This window comes from Euprymna scolopes, chromosome 2, assembly GCF_053919585.1.
Source record: "Euprymna scolopes isolate OS-2025 chromosome 2, ASM5391958v1, whole genome shotgun sequence".
NCBI classification, from domain to species: Eukaryota; Metazoa; Mollusca; class Cephalopoda; order Sepiida; family Sepiolidae; genus Euprymna; species Euprymna scolopes.
In genome coordinates this window covers 121643990-121662740 of record NC_136483.1, presented here as the reverse complement: position 1 = coordinate 121662740, position 18751 = coordinate 121643990, and the positions used below count along the sequence as shown (strand labels likewise).

General features: G+C 38.0%; 1 protein-coding gene across 1 annotated transcript; it reads left to right on the top strand.

The window, feature by feature from the left end:
- The first annotated feature begins 2779 nt into the window (after positions 1 to 2779).
- On the top strand, positions 2780 to 4320 carry LOC145240253 (uncharacterized). The gene is made up of 2 exons (XM_080103838.1): positions 2780 to 4128; positions 4227 to 4320. Exons 1-2 carry the CDS (start codon positions 2780 to 2782, stop codon positions 4318 to 4320), a joined length of 1443 nt encoding a protein of 480 aa, XP_079959964.1.
- The last annotated feature ends 14431 nt before the right edge of the window (positions 4321 to 18751 follow it).

Genomic DNA, 18751 nt, shown 5'->3' with positions numbered 1-18751 from the left:
CTATTTAAACGTGAAATAGAGGACTGGTTAGAAGAGCTGGAAGGAGTCTCCTTTTGGCATGGAGGAACACTTTGCTGCAAGGGGAGAAGCAGAAGCTTTGGCAAGCTTAAGTTTAGCTTCCTTCCGCTTCAAATATGAAGCCAGGCAACGTTTAAGTTTTCTGCACAAAGCTGACCAGAGTGAGAACCCAGCAGCCACTTCAATGGAAGGAGATATTGACTCTACTCCAAGTCAGGAGAACCCGGTTACTCCAAACACTGAAAGATTACCACCCTTCGAACCAAAAGCCCATTCTTCATTTGCAGTGGAGCCATTCAAAATAAAATTGAAGGGACCACGCTTTGATGAGAAGGACTTTGAGACCAACAAGAGGAGCTTCAAGGACTTTTTGACAAAATTTGAAAATTGTGTCAAGTCCATTACGTCTAACACTGAAAAACTCTATTTTTTGAGATGTTCCTTGGAAGGCAGAGCACTCCAACTTATAAATCATCTTTCACCCTCTGACAAAAGTTACTTGATGGCCCTGAAGCTACTGAAGGACCAGTATTTGGACGAGGAGGAGATAAGAGGGGAAATAATTCAGGAAATATTAGATTTTCAGTTGGACAATCCCAAAAACCTGGAAGGATTAAAAGATTTTATGATCAAGACCCAGGCAGATATGTGGGAACTAAGAGCCTCTTATAATTGTGACTTATATGACGATAAGTCAGCTGGAGCGATAATAATATCACAAGTGTTATTTACGAAATTCCCTCCTGAAATAAGGGAAGAACTGTTACAAATTTCCGGGAGTTCATACCCAACATTGTCTACACTGTTGAAGGAAACCCTAAGTATAGTAAAACGGATGCTGGTTGCCAGAAAGCCGACCAAGATACTAATGGCCAAAACTCGACTCCAACCTAAGTTGCAGACAATTGAAACCTCGTCTCTCAAAACCTTTAATACTAAGTTAATATCCGAGGAAAAATGTGAATTTTGCAAAACAAATAAACATTTGTCCGAAGATTGTGACAGCTATTCTACTCATGAAGCAAGGATAACAAGGTGTAGAGAGTTGCGTCTCTGTTTTCGGTGCCTAAAGAGGTCTCACTTGGTGAATATGTGTCCATTAAAAACATCAAGAAAAATTTGTTGTCATCATTGCAACTCGAAGGGACACATAACTGCTATGTGCTCAACCATTACAAGAAGTATGCAGGTTGATACTTGCCTGCATACAAAGGGCTATAATGATGCTTTCCTGTCACCCATAATTGGCATAATAGTGAAAAGAGGCGAAAAAAAAAGGTGAAGGTGAACTGCCTGTTGGACACTGGCAGTCAACGGATTTATTTTGACACTTTAATTTTTAAAAAGCTGAATTGCCTCTCCTTAGCCAAGGATAAAAGAATGGAGGTAAAAACCTTTTTAGGCACTAGTCCTAAAAATTTTAAGGAAATCTCTGTGGGATTAAATTTGGTTACTGGGAGAACTCATACTCTCCCAATTCTAGCAACCCAGTTGAACTTATCCTATCGCCTCGAAGGACTTACTCAGATTCTTGGGAATTTAGAAAATCGCAGGCTGGCTGCAAAATTTGATGCCAAGAGGGATTTGATTATAATAGATGGGTTACTAGGACTCGACGCAATCCAGTACCTGGAACCTTTAAAGGTAATCCCTTGCATGTATGGAGTGGCATTCGAGACACAAAAAGGATTAATCCCCTTTGGAAACAGGTGTTTTTTTCTCTATAAACACCAGATTAAAAACCAAAAAAGAACACAGATTAATTATGCAGAAGTGTTGGCTAGAACTCCTGAACTTCCACCTGCCAGAATCAATTATGTGGTTCACCCAAAGGAATCCTACCCAGACCCTGTAAAAAATTGGTTCAAAGAAAGTAATGTCCAGCGAGGGTTGGAGAACATGTTCAACCTTGAATCCATTGGATTACCCACTGACGAGAAATTCTCCACCTTGGATGAAGAGAAAGTTAAGCAATTCCGAGATTCCATCACATTTAAAGATGGTCTTTATCATGTGCAACTTCAGTGGTATGAAGATAAAATAAAATCAGTACCTTCGAATCACAATGCTACTATTCAAGTTCTAGAAAGGGTTACCAAAGATCTGGTGAAGAAAAACTTGTATAATCACTATCTGCAAGTTTTTCAACAACAAGAAGATGAGGGCATTATCGAAGAGATAATTGTGCCACCTGAACAATTTAAAGATTATATATGGATACCTCATAGGCCAGTGTTAAAGCTAACTGACCAGACTACTACCAAAGTGAGACCAGTGTTTAATTGTTCATATAAGAATAAGGACAGTATCATTGAACGAAGCAGCATATCCTGGAGTAAACCTGATGACAGACATGATAAAATTGATGATCCGATTCAGAACAAACCGATACGCATTGCTAGCTGACATTAGGAAAGCATTTCTGATGATTCGGCTGGCATCTGAAAGGGATCGTAATCGATTTTGCTTTTTTCTAAAGAAAGGTAAAAACTTGCATTGCTACCGATACAAAACCATTATATTTGGCTTCAATGCAAGCCCCTTTATTTTAAATTATGTATTAAAATTTCATGCGGATAAGTTCCCTTTGGATGACTGTTCAGAAACATTGAAATCCAATTTTTATATGGATAACTTGGTGAAAACTGCGAATAATGCAGAAAACCTATCTGCCTTGTATACTACTGTGAGAGAACGTTTACAGAAAGGAAATTTTGATTTACAATCTTGCAATTCCAACTGTGTAACACTCCAAAAGAAAATGGAGGCAGATGGAACATTGTCAGGATTCGACTCTGGTTGGGAAAAAGTGTTGGGATATCAATATGACCCTGTCCAGGATTCAATAAGTGTTTGCCCACCATCATGCGACGTGGAGGCGTCTATTAAAAGGAAAATATTGTCTGAGACCTCTAAGGTATTTGATCCTTTGTCTCTTTATCTACCTGTGACAGTGCGAGGTCGTCTCTTGATGAGAAAAATATGGAAACAAAAATTAAATTGGGATGATGTGGTTCCTCAAAGTATGAGTTCAGTTTGGAGAATGCTGGCAAAGGATCTGTCCGCGTTAAACACTGTATCATTTCCAAGGAGAGCTTTAGATGAAGGAAAGGATACCAAATTATTTTGCTTTTGTGACGCATCTAAAGCCGCATATGGGTTTGCGGTGTACGCTGTACAGGATGGGAACTCATCCTTGGTCTTTGCAAAGGCAAAAATGTCTCCTCTGCAGGGAAAATCCCTCCTGACGTTAGAACTTCTAGCGGTATTTTTAGCCGTGAAGTGCCTCCCTTTTATAAAGGAGTTACTAAAGGACATTACTATTAAGGATGTCTATGTAATCACGGATGCTCAGGTGGTTCTGTCCTGGATTCTGTCCGATTTCGTCCAAACGAAAAACATGTTTGTACAACATAGATTACAGGACATAGCTCAAATGACAGAGAAGATCAAATGTGATTTCAACATAAAAGTCAACTTTAAGTATGCATCGACAATTGAAAACCCAGCAGATTACATCACCAGAGGTTTGACCATCAGAAAATTTAAGGAAAAACTTTCTCTTTGGTATGAGGGACCTAAGTGGATAAAGCAAGAAGAATCCTCCTGGTTCCATCGTGAATTGGGCTGCCTTTCTAAGGCTCAAATGGAATGGATTAGTGCGCCAGTAAATTATGCCACAGAGAATGAGGTGGCTATATCAGAAATCAAACTGGAAAAAATTTCTAGTTTGAGTAAGTTGATCAGTGTGACTTCACTGGTATTTAAATTCATCAACAGGTTAAGAAAGAGGGAGATGGATCCCGAGTTACAGGCAAAAGCCTACCTGATCAAGACTATGCAAAAACAATCCCTTTCAAAAGAGTTAGACTTCTTGCTAGACCCTGGAGGAAAGAGCATGCCAAAACTAGTTAAGAACTTGAATCTCTTTCTGGACCCCAAAGGCATCATAAAATCAAAAGGAAGAATAGGAAACTCTGAATATCACCCATATGAAATACAGAATCCTATTTTATTAGGAAAAGAACATTACCTAACAAAATTGATCATTCAAGAATACCACCAGAGAAGCCAACACTTAGGCTTAGCCACTACTCTGAATGAAATAAGGTTAGGCGGTTATTGGATACCACAAGCCAGACAGGCTATTAAAAATGTGATTGGTACTTGTATGAAATGTAAAAAATATAATGCCGTTTCCTTCTCAGTACCAAATTCAACCAACTTACCAGCCCCTCGAGTGAATTTTGTCAGGCCTTATTTACATACTGGTGTGGATTTTACCAGTCATATCTATGTTAAAGGACAAGAAAGAGATTACAAAATGTACATTATTCTTTTTACATGTATGAGTAGTAGAGCTGTGCATTTGGAACTGGTTCCAGATATGACTGTAAAATCATTTATTCAAGCATTCATTAGGTTCACGAACGCGAATGGAATACCCACGCACCTTTATTCGGATAACGCTCACACATTCCATGCTGCTGCCAGAATAATTAACCGGGGGATGCTAGCGGACGAATTCAAAGAAAGATTCAGTTCTTATGACTTGAAGCATTGTACGATTCCACTGTTTTCACCTTGGTATGGTGGTAGTTGGGAAAGGTCTATCAAGACCATAAAATCCTGCCTATATAAAACAATAGGAAGAGGTAAAATAGACTATTTTGGCCTACTTACAATTTTGTCTGACGTGCAAAGGGCAGTAAATAGCCGCCCCCTGACATATAGGAGCTCTGAGGACTCTGAGCTAAATATCTTAACCCCTAACTCTCTCATGAATGCGAATATTGGTCAGGGAATAATGATAAGGGTTGAAAACCAGGACCTGGAAACAATGGACGCTCTAAGTCAAAGTGAATTGATTCAAACCCTGCGTTCCCGGGAAGAAAGCCTAACTAAATTTAGGAAGGTTTGGAATGAGGACTATTTGTTGAGTCTCAGAGAAAGGGCTCTGAGCCTAGCTGATCGTTCTTTTGAAGATAAAGTAAAACCAGGGGACATAGTGCTCATAAAAAGCCCTCTGAAGACGAGACCTTTCTGGTCTCTAGGTGAAGTTCTGCAGTTAATCCAAGGAAGTGACAATTTGGTGCATATGGTGAAAGTGAGGAAGGGTAATGGAGTTATAGACATATATTCTATTAAACATCTCTTTCCTCTGGAATTCTCTCCACAGCCTGGAGAACCCGACCCTATAAGCATGGAACCTCCGAATTCACAGGATATGAGTCAGGACCCACAACGGAGAGAGAGTACTACAATTTGGATCTGTCCTACCTGTAACAGACCTGAGGATAGCAGACCTATGATAGCCTGCGATAGATGTAATGACTGGTTCCACTTCAGCTGTGTGGGTCTAACTGAAGCACCACCAGAAGATGAACAATGGTTCTGTTTGACTTGTGACCCTCAAGGAGTTGTACCTGGTAGACCCAGTTTATCGGGAGTCTAAATGAACTTTTATTCCTTTAATCAAGATTTTTTTATTTTTTTTATTTTTTTGTGGGGAATGTATGATAATTAAATTGATTGACTTACCGAGGGTGGCTCGGTGGGAAGGGAAAGACACTCATGGCTGTGAACGGCCCGGCCTGGTGTTGTTAATGAAGAAAATAGGATGTCTATTCCTTATAGCTTAAATAGACATTCCAGTCTCGTTTCAATCTCGCTGAACGAGAGATTGAGACTATAGAAAGAGTCACCTTTGTAGGTTGTTGTTGTAGTTTGTTCTTGTCGTTGTTAGAGATTTATCAGACCGGTACGAAAACTGTTAACAGCGCGTTATATTTACAAGAATACGTTTGCTTGTAAGCAACGAGGTAATTTTTCGTTGCAAGCTAAACGTCTTTTTTTCCCCCCTCCCCACTCGTCAGTAGGAAATATCGACAGTCTCTCATCCTGTCAGAAAGGACTGTAGAATATGTTAACCAGACCCCAGCAGAGAGATAAGACTTCTTCAACTGTTGGCAAACAATGATATCTAAGGACAATATCTTAGTGGCTGAGCAATCTGTGTCTGTGTTGCTTAAATAGTCACCTGATTTGCAATTATCCATTTTGGAATAGACAGCAGGTTGGAAGGCCTGATATGACCAAACGGCTGGTAATGACATGTCCTTACAAAAAATTAAAAAAAAAACAAAAAATAAAGAAGCTAATCCTGATGGTAATACAAAACCTAATCTTTCTTCAATCAGCCCCCCTCCCCATAACTTTTAGATACTAAAAGGCGGTGGCTGAAAGTCATACAAGTAAATAAAAGGTTCACTGCTTCATATTAGTAAATATTAGATTTTGTACTGATTCTGAGAGTAGTGACTCAAAACTGTACTTAGTGCAAGTATAATGGTTATATATCCCTGTCTCAACTAAGGTGTTTGGAATTCCTCCTTCATATATTCCCAGCAGAAGTTGGACTCCATGGTGGATGACGGAGTACAGAACTAGTAAACAATTTTACTTTTTTTTATGCCAAAACAAATTTTTATAAAACTTATAAGAACAGATAAAATGCTGTATAGCCTTGGTATGCAGTCACCTATAAATGATATCTATCACCTTGCTGGGTCAGGAAGCACATCCAGCCTATAAAACTCTCGCCTCAAATAAGAAAATGATTTATAGCAGTCGCTACAAACAGGCAGAGACGACTTCTCACAACTTTGAGATTTGAAATCAATTTCTCCCTGGCTTGTCCAATCAAGCCAGCTCTCAATCATATGACAAAGTATATAAAAGGCGAAATCTGAGACCATTAATCCTTTTTTTCTCGCTGGTCTGCCCAACAGCAAACATCACCGGGAAGGGGGGCTTTTTCTCTTCACAACTATTATAAAAAACATGTGCGCGTAGAACGCTGAATTCTCATATGTTTCTCTCTTTCACTCTCTTACTAAAGCTACTAACGAAAATGACAAAGTTTGTTTATTAATATAGAATGAAACATTCATCTCGTTGTCTCATTTCTATAGATTTCCAAAAAATTTGTTTGCATTTTAGACGATGTGTTTTCAATGTAGGAAGCTTGCAAAGTTTGAGAGAGATTGTTATGATTAAAGTGAATTGATCCGAGTTTTGACTAAGAAACACATTGGAGAGGTAAATTTGCTCAAATGATTATGGAGGAAAGAATAAAATCATGAAAGGCAAAAGAAGTGTGTTCTTTCAATTTAGTGGTCAAGTCGATCATCATCACACTGGGTTGGCACCAAATAATAGCATCTTAGTTTTTATCTTAGAAGTTTGGAAGGAAAGCCAGAAGAGATTGATGATTATTAAGAAAAAAATGTGTTGAGCTGAGTTGTGTCAAAGAAGTTGGATGAAAAGGTAAATCTTTGAGAAAGAATTTAAGATAGAAATTGCTTGGAATTGAAGATGAAAAGAGAACAGATGGGTATTATTTTCATGTTTCGGCCAACCTTCTTCAGGTGTATGGAATTTGGGAATCTTGTTAGAATGAATGAGAGTATTGTTTTTTGCTTTTTCATAAAGTGAGCAGAATTGACATATGATGGAGATTTTACTATGAGGTGATTATAACTAGGAATCGGCTTAATGGATGTAATGCTGAACCTCAGAGGCTGACAGATTAGCTTTTAAGGATCGTTTTTAAGGTGTCAAGAACAGTTTTAAAAATTTACTTTCCGTTTGTTTGCTGTTAACAATCCAAGAAGTTAAAATACTAACAGCTGATTAAATATAATTAAAATAAACTTTTGCTTTTACTTTCCATGCAGTGGCCTATGAACACAGAACTGTTTTCACGGTCGATCTAACTCAAAGTCCTTGCAACATCTCTTCGGAATCTGTCCACTTCCATGTTTTCTTGTCTCTGCATTTAAATATTTTGTGGCAAACAGGATGCTTCAACTAAACATGAGAAGTGTCCCAATGCTTGGGACCCTTCTCTCAAATCTTTTCCTTGCAGACAGAAGGAGTGAAGAGAAAAAAAAATGGCTGCCTTTTTATATGCTTGCTCAATATGCAAATGAGATGCTTCTGGTTGGATATAAAAGAAGAACCTGATTTTTCAGAAGGGTTGGATTTTGGACTTGACTATTGAAGTAGCAAGTTGTATCAGCTGTGCATTGTGTTTTGCAGCAGACTGTAGTGTTGGAAGGCATCTTTACCTCTTGATTTTTTTTTTACAAGCTATTTCGACTAACTACTGGTTTGCAGACAACAGTAATGGAGAAAAATATTGAAAGTATCAATGACATGCTGAAAACTTTCAGTGGAGAAAGAGATCGAATGGTCTGGTTGGCAAAAGTGAAGCTGCTGACAAAGCTGCAAAAGATTCATGACATTGCAAGCTTTATGTCTTTGTTTTTGGAAGGTGATGTCTTAGCGCTGTATCTCAAGTTACCAAAGGAAGATGAATGAGATGCAAAGAAAATAGAGGCTAAACTGAAGGCAGCATTCACTGAAGAAATTTTTCTGCGTACGAAAACTGGTGAGGATGTGGTGGATGGGTGAAGCAGTCAACATGTGTGCAACCAATATACAAAGGTTGGTAGAATTAGTCGGATTCAAGGGAGTGGGACGTGAGCAGGTTATGAGGTTCACTTTTGTTAATGGTTTCCCAGAAATAATTTCTGTGGCACTACAGCAGTTACCAAAATGTGAAAGAGATGCAAATTAGGTTCTCACCTGGCAAGGGATTGTACCATATTACGTATGATAACTTGTTATTGATGTGGTGAACCCAGACACTATGCAAGATACTGCTTGCAGGGAAATAAAAATGGGGGCAACTAATGCATCTGCAGTTACCCACTTACATCAGCAATGGCGTAAAATGGATCACTACCAACATTAGTAAATGATATGAGAGTGAGAGCCTCATCAATACTGCTACACTAATTCGATCGGGTCTTTCAATTGAGTGTAGGAGCAAAAGTACTATAAGAGCAGTGGATGGACAGATGCAGAGGAATTAGTACTGTAATACTGGAAATATGTGGACAACTGGGAGAACCAAGGCAAGTGTGCTGGAAAAAAATGATCGACAGTGGCAATATCATAGTGGGGATGAATATTATCTGCCAACTTGGAGGAGTTATTATCAATGAAAATGGTGGCATGGAGATTAGAAGAGGAGATTGTGCCACAAGCGTATGCATAAACTGAGAGAATAAAGAAAAATTCCAACGTAAGGTAGTGGACAAGGACTTCAGTGCAAAATTTAATGGGATGAGGTGGACTGTTGAGTGGAAGTGGACTTCAGAAGCCACCATATTAAGAACTATGTTGATCACTATTATACAAAACTTAAGTACAAAAGGGTGACTTCAATAATGAAGTTAGACATTGACTTGTGGAAGGAATCCTTGTACTTTGGGATCAAGATGTAAAGATGGGAGTCCTTCCCATCATGGCAGTGATACAGCCCACAAAGAATAAAGTCAGACCAGTTCTCGAATATCGAGAACTAAAGTGTATTGCATATCATTCTAGTGGAGACGCAATTGATGTCTGCAGAAAAACTATGAGGAAGTGGAGACATATGACAAACGTAACAAAGATCATGGATTTAAAATCTGCATATTTACAAATTCATGTTGCAAGACATTTACGAAAGTTCTAATTGATCTGGTATGAAGGAAAAACCTATTGTCTGACTAGATTGGGGTTCAAGTTAAATGTTGCCCCAAAAATCATGGCAAAAAGTTTGAAAACTGTTCTCAATAAAGAGGACCTCATCAGTGAGAACACAAATTCGTATAAAGAAGACATTTTGATTAATGAAATGGTAGTGCCAACAGCGAAACTTATGTTATCTTGACAAATTTGGACTAGCAGCAAAATCACCAGTCATTAAAGGAAGGAACAGCGTTGGGTCTCCTGCTCCATACAGGAAGATTGATATTTATGAGAGGAAATGACCTGCCAAAGATACATAATAATATGAGCAGGCGTGAACTGTTTTCTACCTATTGAAAACGGGTGTACCACTACCCAATATCTAGATGGCTTAGAATTACTTGCAGCTATTTAATTGCTATCTATTTAAGATAGAACTGGTTGGGAAGATATGGTTGAAAACGAGACAGTCAGCATGCTACGAGAAGTTATGGCAGAGGTTTTATAAAGAGACCTGGCTCAAGGAAGATGGCCAATCATGAACCAGACAAAATACAATTGCAAATTACTTAAGACTTTTACCTGGACATGACTGATGGAATGAGAGCATGCTATCCCTGTGGATTAAATGAATGGTGCGCGAGCCTTTTCAAGTCTTACACATAAACACACATTCACATTTCAAGCTATATTACTTGTCATATACATACGTGCACACAAACATACGCACCCACGTCCACATATTCACGTTCGCGTACATACACTCACATTCACGTGTATATACACACACGCTAACGTACACACATGTACTCACACATGCGCACACATACGCACACAAGGACGACATCACTTCCGCTTTCAAAGGAAATCAACACATGCGCAAAAGACACTCCGGAAATGAGTATAAAAGGAAGAGCAATAAGCGGCTCTTTCTTTTAGGACCAGCTCTCGGGCTGAGAGGTTTGACGAACCGTCGCCTCTCTTTTGGGAGGCGCTTACCTCACACCACTTGCTACTATGTGGGCCAAAAATCTAACAGACCGTACGTACACATTCTCACTCTTTCTCTCTCTATCTACTACTGGTCCCTGAGAACACCTTCGCGTAGCTGACTGCTAACTGACGTCAACTCTCCATTCTTTGTCTTTGTCTACACGCTGGACTATCATTCTCATTTTCACTATGTTACTCCTTTCTCTTCCCACGCGCGAACAAATGATAGTGAGCCGAACTGGAGATGAACACACATTTCCTTTTCTTTCTACAACACCAACCCCGCAACGAACACTGGTTACACACGTGCGGACATGTACACATGTTATATCTAAAACTTTCTTTCAACAGCAAATAAACGACGTTTATCTTATCCATTAATTGAGTCTTTGTTTCCTTCAATTCCATTCGTTTCTTTATTCTTTTGTAACGGGATTTGGGTATTTATATATCCTAGTCCCCTACAATGGTTTCATCCAAAATTCTGCACAGATTCCTGAGTTTGACAAGATATACCTGAAAAAATAAAAATAATTTTCAAATTATTTAGTGGAAGAAAATGAACATCATTCCAAAAGAATAAAATTTTTTTAATTGATCAGTTTTTGAGTTCTCATAATCAGTTGGCATTTGCATGGCTCTCACAGACAGATGTGCCCTGAGGGCTCTTTGCTAATGGATTGTGTTTGACTGAACTAACGTTTTAATTTGGTCAGGCTAAAAGTTTTGGTTTGCAAGTCTTGTTCGGTAGAAGAAAACAAGTATCATCATAACATGCTTAAAAAAATTGTTACTTGTTTAAAACTGCAGTTGTAATTTTGTTTGAAGAATTTTCTATTGCAATAATAACTAAGACTGTACAACTGACAGTATAATAAATGTGGAAACCAAGCACTGATTTCAGAAAAGTACAACAAGCGGACGATTACAGCCTGTGTAGTGAGTGAATGCACGCGGACACCTGTGCGATGTCAATGAGATGGAAAAACTTGCTGTGGCTGGAGAGTTTAAAAAATATCTGGTGATTTTGAGGGTGTGCATGGTGGAAATGATATGATATGGAAAGAATTTTAGAATTTGCTTTAGTAAAAAGGGAAGCTATCTCATTATACATGGTAGAGCAAAAACTCAAATAGAATATCTGCTGGTTAGGAAAATGGACAGAAAGCTGTTAAGTGATGTCAAGTAATATCCTATGAAGAAATTGCATTTCAGGTTGAAGAATGCTCACTTGAGTCATTCTTCACAGTTTTCTCCTGAGGAGAGCAGGAGAAAAGTGTGGAGGTTGAATGAAGAACTTATGAAATGCGAATTTAGAAAGCAAGTGATGGAACATTCAATTACTAGATCCACTTTCAGAAGAATTTACTGTGGGAGGTAACAGATGAGACTCGTGGGTGGATAAAAGGCACTCAAGGCATAGGGTGACATAATGAGGAAGTTGAGAAGTATATCAAAGAAAAGCAAAAATGAAGGAGTCTGTCGATAAAAGGTTTAGTGAATAAGAATGTCTATCTGAAGGCAAAGAAGCAAAAAAAAAAAAAAAAAAAAATATACAAAACCAAAAAGGAAGCTGATAAAATCAGGTTTCCAGATATAAAAACGTCAGAGAATGTGAGTAAATGATTCTCTAGAAAAGCAGAAGGTTTTGGAAGTGAGATGAGTGGATTGGTAATTGGGGCCACCAAAATCTTTTGCACTATCTAGACAGGATGGTGCCTCACTGTTGATGGTTAATTTTTGAGCGGACAGCTGAGAGAATAGGCGGAAGTAGTAATTTTCTGCAGATCAGTTGGGAGATGACCAAGACAAAAGAGTGGTCATGTAGGATTTGCTGTTATATATTTAGAAATGTGTAGAGGACTACGATATATATACATCCTAATCCCGTTACAAAATAATGAAACGGATGGAAAGAAGAAAACAAAGACTCAATTGATGAATAGATAAACGTGTTGTTTATTTACTGTTGAAAGAATGAATGTTTTAGATATAACATGTGTTCATGTCCGTGCGGGTGTAACCATCGTTTGTTGCGGGATTGGTAGTATAGAAGGAAAAAGGAAATGTGTGTTCATCTCACATTCGGGTCACTATCGTTTGTTCGTGCGTGGGAAGAGAAGTGAGGGATGTAGTGGAAAATGGGAATGATAGTCCAGCGTGTAGACAAAGACAAAGGATAGAGGGTTGACATCAGTTAGCAGTCAGTTACACGAAGGTATTCTCAGGGGCAAGTTGTATATATATAGAGAGAAAGAGTGAGAATGTACATCCAGTTCATGGAGAGAGAAAGCGTATAAAGTGTACGTACTGTCTGTTGGCTTTTTGTTCCACATAGTAGCAAGTGGTGTGAGGTACGCGCGTGCATGCCGAAAAGGAACGCTGTCGGTCGGTAGACTGCACAGCTCGAAAGCTGGTCCGAAAAAGGAAGAAGCCGCTCAATGCTCTTTCTTTTATAAGTGTTTCCGGTAGTCTTTTGCGCATGTGTGGATTTCCTTTGAAAAGGGAAGTGACGTTGTCCATGCGTGCGTACGTGTGCGCGTGAGTACATGTGTGTCCGTTAGCATGTGTGATGTGTGTGTATACACGTGAATGTGAGTGTATATACGTGAATATATGTACGTGTGTGGACGTGGACATGTATGTTTGTGTGCGCGTATGTATATGACAAGTAATATAGCTTGAGATGTGAACGCATGTTTTTGTGTGAGACTAGAAAAGGCTTGCGCAAATCAAAGTTGTGTGAGTCAGACAGCAGATTGAGGCAGACCCAAGGAGTGAAAGCTCCAAAAGATTTAGATTGAGCCAAACAGACAATTATATATATATATGGCAATATGAATTCACTGGACAACAATTTTTTATTTTTTATATGTTGTCGAGATTTCTACAACTAATTTTGCATTGCTGAATCAGAAAATTATAACCATTTCTCTCCATCAAGACAGATTTTTGTACTAAGTTGATTTGAAAAGAATATCAAATTTTGTGGCAAAATTGATTACATTTTTGTGGCATTATGAGCTGATTTTTATCAAAACATCCTAAAAATATTTTTAAGAGAAAAAAAATGTTTTGCCAGCAATATATATTGATTACCTGATAGAAACATCCATTACTGTAAATTAAATGGTGAGCATTGATAAAGTTAACTATATGTAACTTGCATGTTGTTTCATCATTGTTCAAACTTCAGGCCTTGAACTTCCATTTCTTCGAACTCCTGGAATGCTTGGTGGCAGGGAGGTCTCTCTCCAGATTCCAACAGTTGTCAGCCATCATGACTGTGTCCCAGCAACCCAGATATCTGGTCTCCATCTTTCAGGTTCTGATGGAATCTCTTCCCTTGCTCGTCACTCATTAAACCCAGGTTCTCACAACAGCAATTCAGATGTGAAAATAGTGCATCTTGACACTCATGTTGTAGCCCAGGTTTCTGAAAGCAGTCAGCATGTTGTTGACAAGTTCTGCATAGTTTCTGGCCTTATTGTTGCCAAGAACAATGCTTTCCACACTTCCAGTGCCACTTGGTTCATTGAGTTTTGAAGTCTAGATCTCTGAGGAGCTGCCAAATCTGATGACTATCAAAGATGCCAGCTTTCAACTTCTCCATGGTCAATCCTGGAAAAGCCTGGCACAAGTAAGTTAAGCAGTCACCATCCTTGTTCAGAGCTTTAGTGAACTGCTTGATTAAGCCGAGCTTGATATGCAGTGGTGAGAAGAGTATTCTATCTGTTCACCCGAGGGTCATTCATGACATTCATTTCTTTGCAAGGCACTAATTCCTTCTGTACACCAACTTTTCAAATACTTCACACATGAACATAAAAAACATGGTGATAGCTGAAAAACTTTATCTGATTGAGCCAAACCATTTTGTGATTTTTGGATTCAGCTGGAAAAAAACAAAACAAAAAACAAAAAAAAAAAAACGCAGACAGCAAATTTGATGTTGACCATTGAAACAGGCAAAGCTCTAATTCCCAGCACTGCCTGAAGAATAGTGAATGCCTGACTACATTTAAAGGATCCGAGACAAAATGATGTTACATTTGTGATCTCATAGTTGGGGATTGCATTTAACTTGTAATCCACCATGATTATGGGCAATAATCCCTAGAAGTGATAATGGATTACGGATGAGTTGATGAGTGAACAGTGATGCCTCGACAAATTATCTCAGTTCAGTCTTAGCTGATACACTGGTATCAAACAAAGATGTGGACACTAACATTTGAGGCTCATTTTCCACAACCATTTCATACACACGCATATTAAGCACAATTGACTTATATACAATGTATCTGAGTTTGTATTTTTCCTTATGAGTTTGTGTTGCTTTGTTTTCTGTAAACCAGGGCAAGTATTTTCTGCAGTTGCCATGCTAACATGATCAGATCAAAAGATGAAGACAAAGAGAAAACCACAGCATGCTGGGCAAGCTTTATGCATTGTTGTAGAAATGTTGAAAGTTGTGGTTGAAACAGGCATTGATGTTGATCATGAACTTGACTCAGTCTTACAAGATGACCTCTTCTTTTATGATCTGATAACTTAATACAACAGTGAAGTTTGACACTTTTAATTAAGTGTCAAAAAGTTGACCGGCAAAGTTAATTAAAATTAATTAAATTATGATAATAATTGTTTTATTGAACAGTATAAAATTCGTTTTGGTAGCTAACACTTTAAGAACCAAGTGTAATAAACTGTCATTGAGTGCAAAGAGACGATGACCCGAGAAAGAACAGGATTGACCTATAAAACTGTCAATAAACAAAAACCATCTTCAGGTGTATCGACCTTTTAAATTATAAAAACATTATCAAAATAAATTCGTTTTGGGAATCCAACATTTTAAGTGCAAGGAGATTGTTTTAATTTCATAGGTCATTGCTCGAGACACAAAGTGCAGGTGTTTGCACTTGCTGAAAAATCATAATTGTCAAAATTATAAACAATAAATATATTTCTAAGTTGGCAAACATTGTGGGTCGGCGTAACTTGGAATTGAGCACAAGTTTGGCACAAGGCTGGATGGCTATACATCGTTAATCAACTAATCACAGAATTGCCCCTTCCAATGACTGCCACTAATTTGCCGATTATCTAAAACTAATCAGAGGCTAACCAGGGTGATTGTTACGATGATAGCCATTAGTCGGTAATCCTCATCGGCTGACCAATCAGACACTGATTGTTCAAGGATTTGGATCAATAAATAGAGGATGCTGAAAGTGAAAAATCGAGTTGGTTCGTTTTTTTTGTCGTTGCTTAAAAGAACCAAATCCGTTGCCACTCCGTTCTACATCATTAACGCTACCTAATTGCAGTTAAGATATTCTAAGAAACTTTATTCTGCCAGTCAACCACAATCACTCCGATTCCGTGGTGTTTTTGAAGATTGTGTTAATAAACGTTATTGTTTATAACGAGTGCTTTCCAACATTTTCTTTTGTTTGCTTGGCAACTTTTCTTCCCTCCAGCAATTTCAGCCTTCGTCGACTGGACTGTACTCATCTCTTCTTTCTACGGATCTTAAAGCAATGTGGGCGTGGAAGGAAACAGAAAGACCAGTCAAAATATGTGGTGATCACGAAACTATCGGCCAACTTGGATTCGTGAAGACATCGTACCACAGAAGTTTTACAAAGTAAAACAGAGAAGCAATCGATATTGGTAATTGCAGAGGATGGATAATATCTTAAAAATGATTAAGAGAATAATTGAGCAGCAAATAAGAACTCAATTAAGCATAGATGAAATAGCTTGGTTTTATGCCCGAGTAAAGTACCATTAATGCTATATTTATCTAAAGACAAAAGCAAGAGAAGTACTTTGTTGATCTTTTGATAGAGTGCCAAGAGTGGTTCCCTGGTGGGCTTTTCATAAACTAGGGATAAATGAGTGGTTAGTAAAGATTGTTCAATGTACAGAAATACTCAAAATTGTCTTAGAATTAATAGTATATTTAGTGACAGTTTTAATGTTGATGTAGGAGCACATCAGGGTTCTGTACAGAGTTTGTTGCTTTTTGTTTGCCTTACAAACATTGCCCATGGAATATTGTACAGATTATCCAGAAGCAATGTTGTATGCTTATGACATTATTTAACTGTGAACGATCTACTTGTTAAATTAAAGACTTGGACGAGTGCTATTGAAAGTAAAGGTCTGAGCATGAATGTTACAAAGATAAAAGTGATGACCAGTGGTTGTAATGTTGGAAAGCTCCCCCAAGAGGACAGTTTCCCCTGCTCAGTTTATTAAAAGAGTGCAATTTATTTTTTGTGGTACTTGTAGGCATTCGGAACACAAAAAGTACAGTGGAATTGCTGATCTGGTTGAGAGATGAGAACTCAGATGTGGACAAAACATATTTGGATGGCAAAGACATGGAGAAGTTTTGTTAGTTTCATATCATTGGAGTACAGGGTGGAGCAGGTGTTAATGTGATTGCAAGAGTTAGGAGTGGATGGAGTAAGTTTGGGGAACTTTGTCTTTACTAACCAGCTACTTACTAGCTGAGCATTACCACTGTCAACTAAGGGAGAAGTTTATCATGTATGTGTACACAGTATTATGATTAAAGGAAATGAAACTGGTTCCGATGATGGTTGAAACCATGCATTGCATGGAGAGAAATGATATGAGAATGATAAGATGGATGTGTAATGTGAATCTTCAACACAGGCCTAGTTTTGATGACTGCAAAGAAAAATTAACTTTAGACAGTGTAACATGCAACGAGGCAACATGTTTAACAGGTTGCTACGAGTGAAAAATGTTTAGCCAATAAATTAAAAATCTGATTTGTAGTCCAGTCACCAAAAGTTATTTCTTATTGAAAATAAAAGTCATGTTTATTTAAACAAGGATTCATACTGAGAGAAACTTATTGAGAAAATGTTTATAGATTGTCTGGAGATAGGCTCTTTTTAGTGGACACAGGCTGACCCTTATCTATAGTCGATATTTTGAGTCTTGGGATGGTCAAATAGGGATGACCAAGAATGATTGGAATCCAAGATTTCCACTCCAAATTATGTGGGCAGGGTACGATAGTTAAAACTAGTTCTCTAGCACGTTAGTCAGGGTTGAATGTCTGAGTCAGTTGGTTTTCAGTGGCAGATGGTTTGTTTGAGTTGAGTTGCAGTTGTGTTTTGGTTTGGCTAGGCCAGTCTTGCAGCCACAAGATTCAACTTAAGAAAATAAGGCCCAAAGAAAAATAAACAAAAAACTGCTAATTGTCTTTAAGCCATCAGGTTGTGGTTTTATTTGGAGAGGAGAATTCTTGTAGAACTGACCATTCGAATTGACACAATTACCTAGACCATTATAGCCTGGGGAGTGGATGCACACATGCATGTACATATAGGAAGATATGTGCCGATCAGGGATCTTCACTGGTTATGACCACATTGAAAGAATGGATGAGAGTTCTTGGGTCAGTAGATGTAGAACAGTTAAGGTAGCAAGTCCAGTTCGCACAGGAAGCCAACAAAAATATGTGAAAAAGTGATAAGAGTGGATTTGAGAGACAGAGAAATAAAGATTGGCCAGAGATAGGTTAGTTCGAAAGTCAATTTCTTAAAGTGAGTCACATGACAGCATGTAAATTGGATGTTCAACTGAATATAATGAAGATTGGAATACTTTTTAAGAGACAAAATGACGTACAGTTTCATAGATATAAATCATTCTAAATGATATAATCATAGGTGGCACACCAAGTGAAATGATATCAGCAAAAAAAAAAAAAAAAAAAAAAAAAAAAAATTGGGGGCATTTTTTTTTGTGTGTGAAATTAAATATAGATATTTTATTGTTTTCATTTTTCACAATTTCATGGAGAAAAATATGTGCAATATTTCAAATGGACAAACTCAACTACAGTTTTTAACCAATATACATATTTGTTCATAAAGATTTCCACTTCCAAATGTTCCGTTTGAGCAGAAGTCTTATTTTGTGGTATTCAGCTTTAAACTGAATCGGCACTAGATTTTCATTTTAATTCTGTCTTTTTTTCATTGTCTTCTAGACCTATTATTATGGTTTCTTATTTCTTCCCATCCATTCGCAGCTCTTTTCCTTTTTTCAAAATTTCACCCACACTTTTCTTCATGGAAGCTGCTTCCATTGTTTTTTGCTT

What these genes read in the sequence shown, in the direction of transcription:
- LOC145240253 (XM_080103838.1), top strand. Translation starts at nt 2,780, where the DNA reads ATGGAGGCAGATGGAACATTGTCAGGATTCGACTCTGGTTGGGAAAAA. An exon ending in ACTACTCTGAATGAAATAAG is followed by an intron (nt 4,129 to 4,226) that starts GTTAGGCGGTTA and finishes TTTCCTTCTCAG; the next exon opens with TACCAAATTCAACCAACTTA.